Source organism: Leucoraja erinacea, chromosome 25 (genome assembly GCF_028641065.1).
Source record: "Leucoraja erinacea ecotype New England chromosome 25, Leri_hhj_1, whole genome shotgun sequence".
Classification (NCBI taxonomy): Eukaryota; Metazoa; Chordata; class Chondrichthyes; order Rajiformes; family Rajidae; genus Leucoraja; species Leucoraja erinaceus.
The window spans coordinates 31,697,496-31,710,676 of NC_073401.1; the positions used below are offsets into that span (position 1 = coordinate 31,697,496).

At 47.1% G+C, this 13,181-nt stretch overlaps 1 protein-coding gene across 1 annotated transcript in view; it reads left to right on the forward strand.

Annotated features, from left to right (window-relative positions):
- The window catches only part of ran (RAN, member RAS oncogene family), a 117,288-nt gene that overhangs the window by 59,796 nt on the left and 44,311 nt on the right, over positions 1 to 13,181 (forward strand). Inside the window, exon 6 of the mRNA XM_055655537.1 lies at positions 594 to 657. Within this exon, the coding sequence (XP_055511512.1) occupies positions 594 to 657 (64 nt within the window). The remainder of the gene's footprint in view (positions 1 to 593; positions 658 to 13,181) is intronic.

Sequence of the window (13,181 nt, forward strand, 5' to 3'; positions counted from 1 at the left end):
ATGTATGCAAGCCGTGTTTGTGTGCGTGTTTGTGTGTGCATGCGTGCCGTGTGTGTGAAGTTTCAACTCTGTGTAATTAAGGGACAGGAATAATTCACATTCCGGGCCAATGTTGTCATGTGTGCTGGAACTAAACTATTTGTGAAGTTTTTGGCCAATGACCCAGATGTTTAAAGGTTCTCATCATTAACAGCTGCTGACCGATTCACACTCCGGCCTCCCTCGAGGAGTTTAGTTTAGTTTAGAGAAACAGCGCAGAAACAGGCCATTCAGCCCTGCGAGTCTGTGCCGACCAGCGATCCCAGCACACTGACACACACGTACATACACACACACGTACACACACACACACACGTACACACACACGCACACACACGGACGCACACACACACACACACGCACACACACGACAATTTACACTTACACCAAGCTAATTAACCATGCCACTGGATCCTGACCCAGGTGTGTCTGTGCACCAGTCTCCCCACATTAAACAAAGTCACGCACAGACATCCTCCATGAGAGGACAGACAGACAGACTCGCTTCGAGTGACCATCGATGACTTCATTGCAGCATGCCCAGTGCTATCTGATACTATGATATGATATACAATATGGAGAGCGTGCAAAGCAAAGCTGTACACGACAGCTCGCTCGGTACATGTGGTAATAATAATCTACATAATATACAATTATTAATAAGAACACGTTTAAATATTGGAATATGAGAATAACTGAGGCAGCAACACAGCCTCACCAGCACCACCTGCTGGCCATCAAAGTTCTTCAAAACATCAATATCACGCCTTCAAATGTCAGCAACTCTAGTGTGGGCGCAGCGGGTAGAGCTGCTACCTCACGGCGCCAGAGACCCGGGTTCCATCCTGACTACGGGCGCTGTCTGTACGGAGTTTGCACGTTCTCCCCGTGACCTGCGTGGGTTTTCTCCGGGTGCTCCGGTTTCCTCCCACACTCCGAAGGCGTGCAGGTTTCTCAATTCTCAATTCAATTTAATTGTCATTTGGACCCCTTGAGGTCCAAACGAAATGCCGTTTCTGCAGTCATACATTACAAACAAATAGACCCCAGAGACACAACATAATTTACATAAACATCCATCACATCGCTGTGATGGAAGTCCAAATAAACTTATCTCTCCACTGCATCTCCCCCCCCCCCCCCCCCGATGACGGAGTCAAAGTCAAAGTCAAGCCCCGGCTGGCGATGGCGATTGTCCCGCGGCCATTAAAGCCACGCCGGGTGGTGCGAGGTCGCACACCGGGTCTTGGTGTTAGAGCCCCGGCGTGCGCTCGCAGAGTCCCACGGCCATTCCAAGCCGCGCGGGGCGGTGATGTAAGGCACCTCTCCAGGAGTTCTTCAACCCCGCAACTCGGGCGGGAGAAGTCGCCGTTGCAGGAGCCCTGAAAAGCGGTCTCCCTCCAGGGACCCGCGGGCTCCCGGTGCCGCCGTCCGCCAGACCCGCAGTTGCAGCCTCCGAATCTCCGGAGGTCGGGCTGCAGCAGCAGCAGCGCTCCACCACCGCTCCACCCGCTCTGGACTCGGCCAGCTCCGCGACGGTGAGGTGAGTCGTCGGCACCAGAGTCCCCGGTCTTCTCCTGTTGGAGGCCGCTCCTCGTTGCAGCCCCAACCGTGCAGGTTAATTGGCCTCTGTAAAATGTAAATTGTCCCCAGTGTGTGTGTGTAGGATAGTGTTAGTGCGCGGGGATCGCTGGTTGGCTGCAACCTTCCCTCCATTGACGAACTGTACACTGCAAGGGCCAGGAAGCGAGCGGGCAAGATCATCTCTGACCCCTCTCACCCTGGCCACAAACTCTTTGAATCACTTCCCTCTGGAAGGCGACTCCGTACTGTCAAAGCTGCCACAGCCAGACATAAACAGCTTTTTTCCATGAGTAGTAGCTCTACTCAACAACCAAAACTCTGCAGCCTCCCTTTTGATCTGGTATTTTATTTAATTCTTCACGTGTAAATTATAATGTTTTATTTTTAATTGTCTATCGTGTTGTTACTTGCGGGCGGAGCACCAGGGCAAATTCCTTGTATGTGAATACTTGGCCAATAATATTTATTCAATTCAATTAACCAGTTTGTGCGTGATCCCAGTGAAGTCATTGAGAGCAGACTGGAATGTAATTTCATTAATAATTATATCTTCAAAGAATATTATTAGAGTTCACAAATTGCTTTAACAGGGACATGAACAGAATTTAGAATAGTTGCGATTCACTTCAATTCCTCTTCATTTTAACTCAATTTAAAATTCAGGGCAGCACGTTGATGCAGCGGGTAGAGCTGCTGCTTCACAGACCCGGGTTTGATCCTGGCTATGGGTACAGCCTGCGTACATTCTCCCCGTGACCTCGTGGGTTTGCTCTGGGTGTTCCGGTTTCCCCCCCAAAGAGTCGGTTAATTGCCCTAGTGTGTAGGGAGTGGATGAGAAAGTGGGATAGTATGGAACTAGTTTGTGAACGGGCGATCGATGGTCAGCATGGACTCGATGGGCCAAAGGGCCTGTTCACACACTGTAATGGAGGGATATCGCCAATCATCCGGGCATTTTAATCCTCTCACCGACAATCTCAGTCTGACAACTGAACAGTCTCTCAACTGATAACATCTAAAATGAGCGATGTTAAAAATTCCTAATTTAAATTACGCGTCGAATGTTTGGCGATCATGTTCATCGCAGGATTAGATTCCGTTCTATCATTTCATCTCAAGCATATCGAAATAAAAAGAACAGGATGGAACAACTGGAATTAGAAGAGCAGATCGGAAAGCTGGATTCAGAAAATGCGACAGAACCTTCAATGGATAAACATAATCAGATAGCAGTATTAAAATTCAAGTTAAATCGAATTATCTCCGCAAATCGAGTTTTCAGGCTATTTCAAATGACTAAACAGGAAAATTTTGAATTTGCCGACAAACCGCATAAACTTCTGGCACGTCAATTGGGAAAAGTGGAAAAGGATCACACTATTCACAAAATTAGATCAGTAAAAGGGGAACTGTTCACACTTCCAAATGTATTAACGAAAGATTTGTCCAATTCTATCAACATTTATATACATCCAAAGCTGCAACAGAAACGATAAAAATTGCAAATTTCCTTGATAACTGTAATCTTCTGACACTTAACGTGGCGGAACGCGATGAATTGGGAGCACAGATTACAATTAAAGAAATCAAAGAGACTATCAATTCATTGAAGAAACACCAGGTCAAGATGGGTTTAGTAATACATTTTATTAAAAATGTTATGAGGTAATCTCCGCGCGTTTACATAACCTTTATATACACGCATTTAAAGAACAGACGCTACCACAAACCTTAGCCGAATCAACCATCACACTGATACCTAAAAAACATAAAGATCTGGAGGACCTGGGATCATTCAGAGCAATTGCCCTGTTAAATACAGATCAGAAAATATTAGCTAAAACCCTGGCAAGAAGATTGAGTAAATACATTAATAAATTAATACATTCTAATCAAATCGGGGTTATACCCAAGAGACACTTGTTTAACAATTTGAGACGCCTGTTTAATATAATGTATTCACATGGAACGATAACTGATGACTTATCAATTATTTCATTAGACGCAGAAAAAGCATTTGACCAAGTAGAATGGAAATATCTTTTTACAGCATTGCAAAAATTCCAGTTGGGAGAACATTTTATTTCATGGATAAAATTGCTATATGTCTCTCATAGGCAGAATGCTGACTAATCATATACTCTCACCTAAATTTCAACTATCCAGGGGCAATAGACAGGGATGTGAATTATCACCCCTGTTATTTGCCCTCGCGAGCGATCGAATCTTTGGCGGAAAGTATAATAGCACATCCGAATATTCACGCCTATAACACTAAATACTCCAATAACAAAATATCATTATATGCAGATGATGTATTACTTTATATCACCAATTCCCAAGTTAGCATTCCAAGTATACTAAATCTTATAGAGGAATTCGGTTCCATTTCAGGATATAGAATAAATTGGAACAAAAGTCAAATAATGTCAATAAAACCTCAAGAGCCGACACACCTCCTAAAATTCCCTTTTAGAATTGCTACGGAAAAATTTAAATATCTTGGAGTTCATGTAACTAGAAAATCCACTTCTCTATTTCAAGCAAACGCTCCTCCATTAATCACCAAACTAAATGCCCCTTACTCAATTTTGGACAACGCTACCGATGTCTCTCATAGGCAGAATAAATACCATAAAGATGATCTTCCTTCCACATATCCTGTACTTATTTCAATCAATACTGATTAATCTTCCTAAACATTTTTTTTTAATACACTTGACTCTCTGATCACAAACTTTATTTGGGATTATAAAACACATAGAATCCATAAAGGACATCTATGTAAACCAAAGAATTTGGCGGACTGGCTCTCCCCAAATTTTTCATTGGGCTACGGATATTAAAAACGTAATCTATTGGATGGACAACACATGCCAACAGGTAAAATGGTTAATAATGGAGAGAGAGGATTGCTCGCCTTTTAATAAAGGCGCGATTCTTCTCTCCAATAAATTTGAAGAAAACACTATATGAGAAAAATCTGATTATCCACAGTACCCTACGAATCTGGAAACCAGTGAAGTCAACCCTTAAACTGAGACATTTATCTCTTCTCTTACCAATTGCCAATAACCCTTCGTTCAAACCGTCTATTTTAGACAAAAGGTTCACACATTGGGAAAGATTAAGAATTAAAAAACTGTTCCCTTGACGTTAGGCATTCGTTAAATCAATTTAAAATACTACACAGACTCTATTATTCAAATTCTAAACTGAATAAGGTCTTTCCAAATGTATCTCCTATTTGCGATAAATGTCTTCCTCAGGAAGCAACTATAACCCATTCCTTTGTCTCTTGTAGAAAGATTCTTGAGTAGTGCGGGTGTCAGGGGTTATGGGGAGAAGGCAGGAGAATGGGGTTAGGAGGGAGAGATAGATCAGCCATGATTGAATGGCGGAGTAGACTTGATGGGCCGAATGGCCTAATTCTTCTCCAATCATTGATGACTTCGGATCTCATCTCGTTCCTAAAAGATTTCCCCTTTATCCTTAAGCTGTGACCCCTTGTCCTGGACTTCCCTAACATTGGGAACAATCTTCCTGCATCTAGCCTGTCCAACCCCTTAAGAATTTTGTAAGTTTCTATAAGATCCCCTCTCAATTCTTCTCCAATCATTGACGGCAAGAAATTGCAGAGATTTGTGTTCAGTGTAAACCATGGTGTGGACCAGGTCTACGAGCAGTGGCGGGCAGTGGCTGTGGTTAGTCAAGACGATCTCTCCGTCTCAGCCCCATTCTCCTGCCTACTTCTCAGAACCCCCGACACCCGGTCTAACCACTTTAATTCTCTAGATAGACACAGACTCAGCGGGTCAGGCAGCATCTGTGGAGAACATGGGCATAGGTGATGTTTCACAGAGTGCTGGAGTAACTCAGCGGGTCAGGCAGCATCTGTGGAGAACATGGATAGGTGACGTTTCACAGAGTGCTGGAGTAACTCAGCGGGTCAGGCAGCATCTACCCAATCAAATTCTCTATCGTGATCTCAAGGTCTCTGCATCACAGCGCGGATGGAAAGGTGATTGGATGATTCACTTGCTATCTTCACAAGACATGTTGAAGCTGCTGCCATCTGGAGGAATACTCTCCAAGGAAGGTGATTTGTTGGCTGTCACGGATAAAGGAGACTGCCACATTATATGCTGTCTGAAGCTGTCGTTCCTGCTTCAATTACATCAGGAAATGTTCAACTTAGGGATGGTTGAAGTCTATCAAAGGTCTGCTTGGCGTAGAGCCAAGTGCTTAGTTTCTACGCTGGTCCGTTGAGAAATCACAGCCTATTCCTCTCGCCTCGCAGTTCAGCCGCTTCAATGCCGAGCTTTCTCCTGCTGTTTTATTGAGAATCGGGGACTTGTGTTGAGGCTAAATACATCAGATTGATTGGACTGTGGGCCTGGGGGATGGAGATGGAGAGGAATGGATATTGTTGCTGGCCTTGCACCAGGATCTCTGCACCAGGCTGAATAATCAATGCTGACTTGTGGAAGGCAGCCAGCTCCATCACATGCAGCAGCAGCAGCGGCAACAGCAGATGTGGACCAGGCATGCAAAACCAAGCTCATCTCCCGTCTCTGATACCCCCCACAGCACGGTTAATAACTCAACCGCTCCTCACAGATGCCCCCAGGCCCTGCCCACAACCCCTGTCTCAGTCCTTGCCCCAGTGTTGCAGAATTAGGCCATTCAGCCCATCAATGATTTGGATACATAGATACATAGAAAATAGGTGCAGGAGTAGGCCATTCGGCCCTTCGAGCCTGCACCGCCATTCAATATGATCATGGCTGATCATCCGACTCAGTATCCCGTACCTGCCTTCCCTCCATACCCCCTGATCTCCTTAGCCACAAGGGCCACATCTAACTCCCTCTTAAATATAGCCAATGAACTGGCCTCAACTACCCTCTGTGGCAGAGAGTTCCAGAGATTCACCACTCTCTGTGTGAAAAAAGTTTTTCTCATCTCGGTTTTAAAGGATTTCCCCCTTATCCTTAAGCTGTGGCCCCTTGTCCTGGACTTCCCTAACATCGGGAACAATCTTCCTGCATCTAGCCTGTCCAACCCCTTAAGAATTTTGTAAGTTTCAATAAGATCCCCTCTCAATCTTCTAAATTCTAGAGAGTATAAACCAAGTCTATCCAGTCTTTCTTCATAAGACAGTCCTGACATCCCAGGAATCAGTCTGGTGAACCTTCTCTGCACTCCCTCTATGGCAATAATGCCCTTCCTCAGATTTGGACACCAAAACTGTACGCAATACTCCAGGTGTGGTCTCACCAAGACCCTGTACAACTGCAGTAGAACCTCCCTGCTCCTATACTCAAATCCTTTTGCTATGAAGGGATTCAAAGTAATATTAGCAAATTTGCAGATGACACAAAGCTGGGTGGCAGTGTGAACTGTGAGGAGGATGCTATGAGAATGCACGGTGACTTGGACAGGTTGGGGGAGTGGGCAGATGCATGGCAGATGAAGTTTAACGCGGATAAATGTGAGGTTATCCACTTTGGTAGCAAAAACAGGAAGGCAGATTACTATCTAAATGGCGTCGTTGGGAAAAGGGGAAGTACAACGGGATCTGGGGGTCCTTGTTCATCAGTCTATGAAAGTAAGCATGCAGGTACAGCAGGCAGTGAAGAAAGCGAATGGCATGTTGGCCTTTATAACAAGAGGAATCGAATATAGGAGCAAAGAGGTCCTTCTGCAGTTGTACAGAGCCCTAGTGAGACCACACCTGGAGTATTGTGTGCAGTTTTCGTCCCCTAATTTGAGGAAGGACATTCTTGCTATTGAGGGAGCCCAGCGTAGGTTTACAAAGTTAATTCCTGGGATGGCGGGACTGTCATATGTTGAGAGAATGGAGCGGCTGGGCTTGTACACTCTGAGTTTAGAAGGATGAGGGGGAATCTCATTGAAACATATAAGATTGTTAAGGGCTTGGACACGCTAGAGGCAGGAAACATGTTCCCGATGTTGGGGGAGTCCAGAACCAAGGGCCAAAGTTTAAGAATAAGGGGTAAGCCATTTAGAACGGAGACGAGGAAACACTTTTTCTCACAGAGAGTGGTGAGTCTATGGAATTCTCTGCCTCAGAGGGCAGTGGAGGCCGGTTCTCTGGATACTTTCAAGAGAGAGCTAGATAGGGCTCTTAAAAATAGCGGAGTCAGGGGATATGGGGAGAAGGCAGGAACGGGGTACTGATTGGGGATGATCAGCCATGATTACATTGAATGGCGGTGCTGGCTCGAAGGGCTGAATGGCCTACTCCTGCCTATTGTCTATTGTCTATCAAGTCTTCTCCGCCATTCAATAATGGCTGATCTATCTCTTCCTCCCGCTTCCTCCAAGAAATCACCTTCCGTAATCTAAAATCCATCGATCCCCACCATCTCTCTGACCTGCTCTCCACCACTCTCCCCCTGGACTCAACCCATATCTCACCTGATGATCTCACAAACCATCTCAACTCCACCTTGTCTACCTCCCTTAACATTCTGGCTCCCCTCAAAACAAGAACCGTAACTTTTAACACATCTTCACCCTGGTACACACCTGCACTTCATAAGCTGAAACAGACTGGTCGCCGACTTGAACAACTCACAAATAAATCATCTCTCACAGTCCACCATGAAGCTTACAAACTCCACCTCACTGCCTACAAAGATGCCCTCATTGCTGCAAAATCTGCCTACCTCTCCTCCATATTCACCGACCCCTGCCTAAACCACAGAACCCTCTTCTCCACAGTGGGCAACCTCCTCAAGCCTCGAGCCAACACTCTCCCTACCTCTACTCCGGATCTCTGCAACTCATTCCTCCACTTTTTCGCTGATAAAATCAGCACCATCTATCAATCTTTATCCCCTGTACCCGACTCCCCAGCATCTACTCCACTACCTACCAAGGCCCCTCCATCTCCACTGACCTCCTTACCCCTCCTCCACACTGCTTCCTCTCCCAGTTTGACCTGGTCACCCCTATTGAAATCTCCAAACTCATCAGCTCTTCCAAACCCACTACCTGCTCCCTCGACCCTCTCCCCACTCCCCTGCTGAAGTCCTGCCTCCCCGTTCTCTGCCCCTACCTCACTAATCTCTTCAACTCCTCATTGTCCCAAGGAATTGTCCCCTCCGCTTTCAAAACTGCTGCTGTCACACCAATCTTAAAGAAACCTGGTCTTGATCCCTCCTCTCTCATTAACTACCGGCCAATCTCAAACCTCCCCTTTCTTTCTAAAACCCTGGAGCGTATCGTTGCGTCGCAACTTCATTCCCACCTCCTTGCGTATAACCTATTCGAACCCCTCCAATCTGGCTTTCGCCCCCTCCATAGCACAGAAACTGCTCTCCTCAAAGTCCTCAACGACCTCCTCACCTCTGCTGACACTGGTTCCTTCAACATCCTCATCCACCTCGACCTGAGTGCAGCCTTCGATACAGTGAACCATAACATCCTGCTTACCAGACTTGGGGACCTTGGCATTGAAGGCTCTGCACTCAGCTGGCTCCGTTCCTACCTTTCCAACAGATCCCACTTCATCTCTCTCCACAACCACACCTCTGCTACAGCCACAGTCACTCAAGGCGTTCCCCAAGGCTCCGTACTCGGCCCCCTCCTCTTCATCATCTACATCCTCCCCCTTGGTCAGATACTCCACCACTTCAACCTGGACTTCCACTGTTACGCCGATGACACCCAGATCAACCCGGCACCAAATCCCCCCACAACCCCCCCCCCCTCTCCCATATCAACTCCTGTTTGTCAGCTATATAAACCTGGATGCAACATAACTTCCTCAAACTCAACAGCGATAAGACAGAATTCCTCCTCATAGGCTCCAAATCCACACTCAGCAAAATCAATAACCCCACTCTCACCATCGACGGCACCACTGTCTCCCCATCTCCCCAGGCCCACAACCTTGGCGTGATCTTTGATTCCACCCTCTCCCTTGAGCCTCACATCCGCCATGTCATTAAAACCTCCTTCTTTCATCTCCGCAACATCGCCAAACTCAGACCCTCTCTCACACCTCCCGCTGCTGAAAGACTCATCCATGCCTTCATCTCCTCCCGACTGGACTACTGCAACTCACTTCTCCTTGGCATCAGCTCCACCTACATCAACCGACTCCAACTGGTCCAGAACGCAGCCGCCCGACTCATCACCCACACCAAATCCTGGCATCACATCACTCCAGTCCTCAAACAACTTCACTGGCTTCCCATCTCCCACCGGATCACCTACAAAATCCTGGTCCTCACCTACAAAGCCCTCTACCATCTGGCCCCCCCATATCTCACTGACCTCCTCTCCCCCTACCAACCCTCACGGTCCCTCAGATCCACATCAGCCGGTCTCCTCTCCATCCACAAGTCCAGCCTCTGCAGTTTTGGGGACAAAGCCTTCTCCAGGGCAGCTCTCAGGCTCTGGAACTCCCTCCCCCAACTGATCCACAATTCCGTGTCCCTCACCATCTTCCAGTCCCGCCTCAAGACCCATCTCTTCACCTCTGCCTATCCTTAGCCCCACGTCCCCCTCCCTTTTCATCTGTGCTTGAATTGCCTCATATTGTGTTTTGAATTGAATTCTGTCTTTAATTTGTGTACTAGTCATGTCTCGACTATTTATTTCATTCCCCTTACATGTTTTTCCTGTGCCTGCTAAATCTTTGTACGGTGTCCTTGAGACTCTTGAAAGGAGCCCATAAATAAAATGTATTATTGTTATTATTCCTCCTAACCCCATTCTCCTGCCTTCTCCCCATAACCTCTGACACCTGCACTAATCAAGAATCTAGCTATCTCTGCCTTAAAATATCCATCGACTTAGCCTCCACAGCCTTAACATAGAAACATAGAAACATAGAAGATAGGTGCAGGAGGAGGCCATTCGGCCCTTCGAGCCAACACCACCATTCATTGTGATCATGGCTGATCGTCCCCAATCTCTCTGGGTGAAAAAAAAAATTCTCACCTCAGTCTTAAATGGCCTCCCCTTTATTCTAAGACTGTAGCCCCTGGTTCTGGACTCGCCCAACATTGGGAACATTTTTCCAAAGAATTCCACAGATTCACCACCCTCTGACTAATGAAATTCCTCATCTCCTTCCTGAAGTTGGATGAGCAGTCTGAACATTGACTTCTCTGACCAAGTAACCTTGCTCTCCCTGCCTCTCCATCCCCTCCCCATTCCCAGTTCTCCCACCAGTCTAACTGTCTCCGATTACATTTTATCTGTTTGCTTTGTTGACACTTTCTCCCAACTAACAACGATCTATTCTCCATCTCCTTTGATGTCTCGTTTTCACACCTTACACTTCCTTATCTCTGTATCTCCCCATCTCCCCTGAATCTCAGTCTGAAGAAGGGTCTCGACCTGAAAGGTCGCCCATTCCTTCTCTCAGGAGATGCTGCCCGTCCCGCTGAGTTACTCCAGCACTTTGTGTCGATCTTCAGTTCCTTCCTACACGCTCAGAGTCATGGATGAGAGACAGGATACTTCCCTTTGAAAGCCCAGCGTAGAATTGAAAAGCAAGGAGTATGTGGGACAAAGGCATTAATCATTGCTGGCAGGTGGCTAAAGTGGGCGTGGGCAGTTGTGAGCTGTGTTTGAAGCCCCGTGGGACCTGTGTAAATTATTCCATCCTCGTTAGAATTCTCCTTTGCTGATGTAGTGCTTTCCTGTCCCCTTGTTATTCCCAGCGTTCCCACATTCCTGCCTTTACCGCCTCCCAGAGTTACACAGAACACAGAGCAGTCCAGAACACAGACACAAAAAGCTGGAGTAACTCAACAGGACAGGCAGCCTCTCCGGAGAGAAGGAATAGGTGACGTTTCGGGTCTGAAGAAGAATCTCCACCCGAAACATCACCCATTCCTTCTCTCCAGAGATGCTGCCTGTCCCGCTGTTACTCCAGGATGTTGTGTCTATCTTCAGTGTAAACCAGCTTCTGCGATTCCTTCCCCCACACTCAGAGTCACGGAAAATGTACGAGGAGATACTAATGGGATAGACTACCCACATGGCCCTGAGGAATAGTCTCAGGCACGATGGGCTGAATGGCCATTCCTTTATTTTTACGCATGCTGTCCCCTGACCGACAATCTCGTGAGAATCTGTTTAAGAAGGAACTGCAGATGCTGTAAAATCGAAGGTGGACAAAAATGCTGGAGAAACTCCGCGGGTGAGGCAGCATCTATGGAGCGAAGGAAATAGGTGACGTTTCGGGTCGAGACCCTTCTTCAGACTGATGTGTGGGGGGGGAAGAAGAAAGGAAGAGGCAGAGACATTGGGCTGAGGGAGAGCTGGGAAGGGGAGGAGAAAGCAGGGACTACCTGAAATTGGAGAAGTCAATGTTCATACCGCTGGGGTGTAAACTACCCAAGCGAAATATGAGGTGCTGCTCCTCCAATTCACGGTGGGCTTCTCTCTGGCCCATGAGAATCGGTCTGTGTGTTTTGGGACGATGATTGTTGGGTTGGAGCAGGTCTGTGGGACACTTCATTACACTGTGAACACGCTGTATAAATGGAAAGTGGTGCTCCACAAATGTAACTTCTAGAAATTAATTGTTTCCGGCTGAAACCTATTGAGACCTCTCGACATGCGATTAACTTTAATCTGTAGCCACATTATATTATGTAAAGGTTTATTCATGGGGAAATGGTACAATGTATAGTCAGTGGGTTAACGCAGGGAAATCGCAGGTTAGCTCAATAAATATAATCACTGCCTAATGTTCACGTCAATCACTTAAAGAAAAGACTCTGCGGGTGAGTGGAGGAACATAATGTATTTCTGTTCATTTGAACATCGACTTCTCCCAATTCTGTTAGTCCTTGCTGTCTCCTCCCCTTCCTCAGCTCCCCTGCTGTCTCCTCCCACCCTCCAGCCTTCCGGCTACTCCTCCTTTTCCCTTTCTTGTCCCCACCCACCCCCACCCCTGATCAGTCTGAAGAAGGGTTTCGGCCCGAAACGTTGCCTATTTCCTTCGCTCCATAGATGCTGCTGCACCCGCTGAGTTTCTCCAGCTTTTTTGTGTAACCTTCGATTCTCCAGCATCTGCAGTTCCCTCTTTAACAATAATGTATTTAACTGTGTGAGTCCAGTCAGCAGGGAGAGGCAACAGGAGAGATGTCCCCCCCCTCCCCCCTCCCCTCCAGCTCTCGTTCACAGAGAATTATTTAACTTGGTGTAGAACGCAACAGATTAGGTTGGAGATACAGCGTGGACACAGGCCCTTCGGCCCCACCACCCTATCCCCGCACACTAACACTATCCTACACACACGCTGGGGACAGTTTACACACACTTACACCAAGCCAATTGCCCTACAAACCCGGCACGTCTTTGGAGTGCGGGAGGAAACCGGAGATCTTGGGGAAAACCCACGCAGGTCACGGGGAGAACGTGCAAACTCCGTAGAGACAGCACCCGTAGTGGGGATGGAAGCCGGGTCTGCGGCGCTGCGCCACCGTGACCACTTCCACTCATTTCCACTTCTAACGGTGGTTTCCTGCGGCAGAGACTTCCATCAAGATTCAGAGCCACCG